This window comes from Salvelinus alpinus, chromosome 22 (assembly GCF_045679555.1).
Source record: "Salvelinus alpinus chromosome 22, SLU_Salpinus.1, whole genome shotgun sequence".
NCBI lineage: Eukaryota > Metazoa > Chordata > Actinopteri > Salmoniformes > Salmonidae > Salvelinus > Salvelinus alpinus.
In genome coordinates, this window is record NC_092107.1 from 11,257,493 (window position 1) to 11,264,218 (window position 6,726).

The 6,726-nt window shown below is 39.6% G+C and overlaps 1 protein-coding gene across 4 annotated transcripts in view; it reads right to left on the reverse strand.

Annotated features, from left to right (window-relative positions):
- The window catches only part of LOC139548988 (mitogen-activated protein kinase kinase kinase kinase 5-like), a 22,586-nt gene extending 16,788 nt beyond the window's left edge, over positions 1 to 5,798 (reverse strand). Inside the window, exon 1 of one of the 4 annotated variants that reach the window (XM_071359008.1) lies at positions 5,528 to 5,798. In XM_071359008.1, the coding sequence (XP_071215109.1) occupies positions 5,528 to 5,635 (108 nt within the window). In that variant the 5' untranslated portion in view covers positions 5,636 to 5,798. Of the gene's footprint in view, positions 1 to 2,548; positions 2,902 to 3,828; positions 3,974 to 5,527 lie in introns of those variants that run through there. The other 3 variants (XM_071359009.1, XM_071359010.1, XM_071359011.1) reach the window with 3 other exon arrangements.
- Positions 5,799 to 6,726: the final 928 nt, after the last annotated feature.

Here is a 6,726-nt window from a genome sequence, read left to right on the forward strand (position 1 = left end):
TCTGCAAAAAGTATGATCTTTGTCCCCATGTGCAGTTGCAAACCGTAGTCTGGCTTTTTTTATGGTGGTTTTGGAGCAGTGGCTTCTTCCTTGCTGAGCGGCCTTTCAGGTTATGTCGATATAGGACTCGTTTTACTGTGGATATAGAGACTTTTGTACCTGTTTCCTCCAGCATCTTCACAAGATCCTTTGCTGTTGTTCTGGGATTGATTTGCACTTTTCGCACCAAAGTACGTTCATCTCAAGGAGACAGAACGCGTCTCCTTCCTGAGCGGTATGATGGCTGCGTGGTCCCATGGTGTTTATACTTGCGTACTATTGTTTGTACAGATGAACGTGGTACCTTCAGGCGTTTGGAAATTGCTCACAAGGATGAACCAGACTTGTGGAGGTCTACAATTTTTTTCTGAGGTCTTGGCTGATTTCTTTTGATTTTCCCATGATTTCAAGCAAAGAGGCACTGAGTTTGAAGGTAGGCCTTGAAATACATCCACAGGTACACCTCCAATTGACTCAAATTATGTCAATTAGCCTATCAGAAGCTTCTAAAGCCATGACATCATTTTCTGGATTTTTCCAAGCTGTTTAAAGGCACAATCAACGTAGTGTATATAAAATTCTGACCCACTGGAATTGTGATACAGTGAATTATAATCTGTCTGTAAACAATTGTTGGAAAAATGACTTGTGTCATGCACAAAGTAGATGTCCTAAACAAGTTGCCAATACTATAGTTTGTTAACAAGAAATTTGTGGAGTGGTTGAAAAACGAGTTTTAATGACTCCAACCTAAGTGTATGTAAACTTCCGACTTCAACTGTAGCCCCTGGGTGTGCACAGTGGAAAGTAGGCAGACAATAGGGTGGGGTTAGCTGGCGGGGGGCTGGGTTGAGTGGAGAGAGATGGTCACTGAAGGAAAGCCACAAAACTCACAGACCACTGGAAACATTGTGATCGAAGTCAGGCCGTTTCCATGGTGACGTCACTGACATTATTGACAGATTGACACCACACAGATGCAGACACTCACCAGCTCTTATACTCATAGAGGATGAAGTGACAAATGTCTTAAGAAGCACAGCAGTCGATAATGATGAGTGACTTATGATCCCTCAAATTAAATCTATAAAAATAGGCGAATGCAGAAGATGTTTTGGGCGGAGGAGTTTGTGTGTGTGTGTATGTGTGTATAGGTTAGACTGATTTGTGATTTATCTCTTTAACTCTGAAAACTTTGGGAAAGAGTAAGGGAGAAAAAAATTGGCTAAACAAAAAGTAAGAGGTCATCTACAGTTCTACTTTGTGAAGTACCACTGGGAGGAAGTTGTGTTATGAGTTCAAAAAGTTCAAACACAGGGACACTCTTGAAGGTCACCTGTCACCATTTACCATTACAGTGTAAGTCTTGAGCAGCTAACCTTGTAGGGACATACAATTCAGTCCCATTCAAAATCCTATTTTCATTAACCCCTAACCCTAACCTTAAGCCTAACCCTAACCTTAACCCAAAAACCTTAACCCTAGCTCCTAACTCTAAAACTAACCCTAGCTCCTAACCCTAACCCTAAACCTAATTCTAACACTAACACTAATTCTAACGTTTACCCTCAACTTCCTAGAAATAGCATTTGACCTTGTGGGGACCAACAAAATGTCCCCAGTTGGTTCAAAAAATTTTTGCGTTTACTATTCTTGTGGGGACTTCTACAAGTCTAGTTAAACACGTCCACACAAGTCCACACAAGTCCACACACACACACACACACACACACACACACACACACACACACACACACACACACACACACACACACACACACACACACACACACACACACTATTTCTTGTGAAGTGTAGATACTATAAATACCAATGACTCTCTCACTTCTTTATTTCCACTTTCTGGCCTGTTGTCAAAGATTGCACCTGGCACAGCATGTCAGTGCATTTTATTGGCAGAGACACATTACAGTAACCCACTGTTTTCAGAATTATAAGTATTGTGGCTCGGACTGAAACTCAACCTTATCCTGTCCTTCTTAGTTTGGTACATGATGAGTCAATGCATTTGAGCCTGTGGGATAAATTCTATTGCATCGAGAACTTGAGATTGTGTAAGTAGTTCTTCTGAATGTCACATCAGTAGGATCCCTGCTTACAAACAAAACAAGTCTACTTCCATAGAGGGTAAATCCATTTGAATTCAACCACTTTTTGGAAGTATCCATATATGTTTGCCCATGGAAGAAGTGGTCAGAAAGTGACTTTTTGGACCTGAATTCCAAAACATTCAGGAGATAGAGGTGCTCAAATTTGGCATACCCTACCATACTATGAGTCATCCATGTCTTCATCACTGGAAAAGATAAACGGTGGAATTTGATATAATTTAAAAGCTTACTAACAAGGTTGTCAAACTATTTTAGAACTTCTTGGAAAATATTTTTAAAATTAAGATTATGACAAATTTTCGTTTAGTGTAAATTATTGAAAAACACGTGAACTCAGATTTGTTTCATATTTCCATATGTAGTAGCTTAGACCCTACCTTACATCATCTGAGGTTTTTGTGTTGAGCCCACCATCGGTTGAGAAACAAAATGCTCTTGAATACAGGGTGGGTATCATTTCAATCATTACATTTTTTTTTCATAGAATGGACCTACCCCTTCAGACCACTGCAATTTAGCTGGTACACCATTGACATTTAAATAGAATTTACATTTCTACTTCTAATTACTACCACAAAGATGGCCGCCGGTCCACCCACCGTCGAATGTCAACTTAAATGTCTATTCTATCATCTATATTTCTAGGATTTCAATACTTTCCTATGGAGGATTGACGTAATTATTTAAAACAACAGATATTACCAAAAAACGTCAACATTCTATGATGTGTGGACCTCCAACCATCTTTGTGGTACCATTTCTATTTTATTCCCATTTTAGTACATTTATCAGCCAAAACATGACACCTACCCTGTATTCAAGAGCATGTTGTGCCTCAACTGATGGCAGACACAACACAAACCCTCAGATTATGTAAAATAGGGTCTAAGCTACAACATATGCAAATATGAGAAGAAAAAAAAGATTTACGTATTTTTAGATAATTTACATTTAAGGTTATCAAAATATGAAATTGTTATAAAAAAAACTGTTTTTTTCAAGGAATTATAAAACCTTTTGACAAAACCTGTTTGTAAGCTTTTAAATGAAATAAATCTCAACTGTTTATCTTTTCCAGTGATCACTGTCTCGTGGTATGGTGGGGTATACAAAATAGGTAAACTTTGAGCACCTTTATTTCTTGAATGTTTTGGCATTCAGGTCCAAAAAGTCACTTTTATGACAACTTCTACAATGGGCAAATACTGTATGTTTGGAAGGTTTAGTTCAAATCAAAAGGGGTGCTATTAAAAAGTGATTGAATTCAAATGGATTTAACCTAGATAGAGGATAGGAGTTGAAGTTGAAACAAGAGTCTTAGCTAAATGTGTACCCAAAAAATTATTCTACTTTCATAGAACAGTGTGCCGAAGCAGGAATACAAAGTTACCAACACATAAAACCCCACAGCTCTTTCAATTACTTAGCTTCATATTGTTGCCCAACAAGAACAACTTGCCACGATAATGAACATATGAGACATTGACAAACATTGGCAGAAGTCCAGGTATTTTTCTGGTGTTATTTTTGTTTCCTTGACCGCCCCCACCCCAGCCCCTCCAGACACTTAACGTAGACAGCATGCAAACCAAACATGTTCTTCCTCTCCCCCACATGCTAGTTAAATAAAGGTAAAATAAAAAATTAAAATGCTCACTCAAGGCTGGCCTGTTTCCTTGACACTGTGGGTAAGCAAACTGCCGCATCTGCAGGTCTCCATCAGTGTTCAGTCTGCTTGTTGAATCAACACATAGGCCTTAGAGAGTGGATAAGTGTGTGTGTGTCTATGTGTGTGTATGTGTCGGCTTGTGTGTATGTGCCTGTGGGTGAGTGTATTATTGTGAAAGCCCTTGTGGCTTCAATGCTTTGAATGTGTATTTATTCACTTTGCAGAAAAAACTGTTTGCAGACATTGCTACCATAAGTTGTTGAAAAAATGCAAAGTACTGTGAAAATAGAGCAGAATCTATCGATGGCCTCCGTTTCTCTCTGGAGAGGAAGTGCGCTCCATATCCCTCATACTTTGCATCAGTCACATGTACAGTGGGCAAGCCCCTAAACATAGCAGCTGGCATACTCTGCTAATGCTCGTTCAGTAAGGCCATTCATGATATTGTAAAATCTTTGTCATTTTTCTACAATACCATTATTGACATTGTAGGATCCTGGAAAGGGGTATACATTCCACATAAGATACACAATTTGCACCAAATGTTCCTTATGGAATAAAAGTTAAAACGGTGTGCTTCACATTGAATTCATGCTATACTGTAGCATTAGCGTCCAACACAGAGAAGGCACATAGCAACTGAATGAAATGATCATGGCTGGTGCTGAATAGCACACTCATCATGTGGTGTTCAAACAGGTGCAAAGCACACTGCATTTCTGCAAAGTTCTGTGACAGGCGACAATATGACTTACTCAGAGATAGAATGTGTCCTTGCAACTTGTAGAAAACAAGTGTTACTGCAGGATACAGTTTTATATTGCGACCCAACATCCATGCATATCAATGATTAAGCTCCTGTATTTGTTTTAATGGATGTGATGTTCCAACTCACTTCATGGTCACATCCTTTACGCACCTATCCTGATTCAAGGTTAACACATTGTGTATCTAATGTGGTCACAATAAATGTGTCTTTAGGACAGTGAATTCTCCAGAGCAGTGACAATTTGTCTTGTTCCAACACAGTTACTGACTGAGAAGACATTCTGCCCATGAACAAAACTGCTACATACAAAGCCCCAGTGTAACTGGCTGGGGTTGAGCTGTGAGGGGTAAACACAACTGACCTCATGGTAAGAGTATAGGACTCAGTTACCTCAAGAAAGACAACATAGATCAACCTCTATTCCCTGGTGAGCTATGAGCCAATCTTTCACTATTTGAGGAAACATATTCCACAGAACTGAGATAAAGCAAGAGTGATACAAGTGTGCTTTAATGTAATACACTTTTGTAATATAAAGGGCCATATTGATTAACCAAAAGTGAAAGATGAAGAGACAAAGGAAACCTGTATATGAAAAAAGTTAATCTAAAATATATTTTTCTAAAACCACTTAACAGGAATTACAAAAAAACCGAAGTCTAAATTCCCTGAGAATGTGAATGAAATAATCCAACAGGGTTAATTTACTTGAGACATGATTTAGGCCTACATGAAATCAAACCATTGCCTGCCCCCACAAATACAATCTTAAATGGAAAATGTTACTGTTAATCAGACTATTGACATTCGAAACACATGCCACCATTAGAAGCATGACAAAAAAGTTAAAAGCACAACAACAAGGTAGCATAAAACTCTCTGAAAATGTCCTGGCTGTGAGTTGTTTTAATCTCTGACCTTGTAAACTTCGCCATAGGTGCCTCCACCGACCCGGAGCAGAATCTCAAAGTCCTCCTGGGGATTCCGGGTGGAGATGTCCAGTGCAGCCCGGTTCTGGGAGTCCATTACTCCTGGGGCATGGCACAAACACACACACAGACGCAAACTCCCTCCACTGACTGCTGTTCCTGCTGAGGCGAACAAACACCACACCACACTCTCTCTCACCTTCCTTCTTCACTCACCACTTAGACCCCCCTCCCTCTGGTCTCTCTCTTTCTTCTCTCTCTGTTGCATGCTCAGTGAAGCTCATTTACATTTACTCTGGTTTTATTTCCTGTTGGGTGTATGTCTGTGAAGGTATGAGTGTATGAAAGAGAGAAAGAGAGAGAGTCAGAGAGAGGGAATGAGACTTAGTTTCCCCATTGGTATTTTTACATTATTTGTGTGTGTGTGTGTGTGTGTGTGTGTGTGTGTGTGTGTGTGTGTGTGTGTGTGTGTGTGTGTGTGTGTGTGTGTGTGTGTGTGTGTGTGTGTGTGTGTGTGCGGTGTGTGTGTGCGGTGTGTGCGTGCGTGCGTGCAGCTGCGCTACTCGGTTTTCTGTGTGGGTTCTTTCTTGTCACTTGGGCAAGCCTGCAGAGGTGTGAGCTACAAATCTGCAACACTGCTCTCGTTTGGAGCCATTTATAATGGCCTGACTTCCTGTAGAGCAACAGTAGCATGTCGATACACATGAGAAACAAGAATAGTGTTAAACATTAAACCATTATTTACCATGCTTCAGAGTGGTAGCGTTCATTATCTAAAATATTACTTCCAATGAGGAAACTTGAAAAAAACATTCTGACGCATACTAAATTTATTGAATTCTCTGACTCACTGACTACCAAAGGACATAAGTCAAAGGCATCACATTGCTCCAGTATTGGTGATAAGAAATTAGTAAGAAAACAAAAGAGAAAACCTTTTCTGGACCTGCTGAGAGCACTAAAAACATTGTACAATAATATGCATATACTGTTGTTAGAATGACAGCAGGCTATATAGCATGATATTGTCAAATCAAATGTTGTCACATGCGCCAAATACAACGGGTGTAGACTTGACCGTGAAATGCTTAGTTACAAGCCCTCCCCAACTATGCAGAGTTAAAAAGAATAATAATTAACACAAGAGGAATAAAATACACAAGAATGGAGCTATATACAGGAAGTACC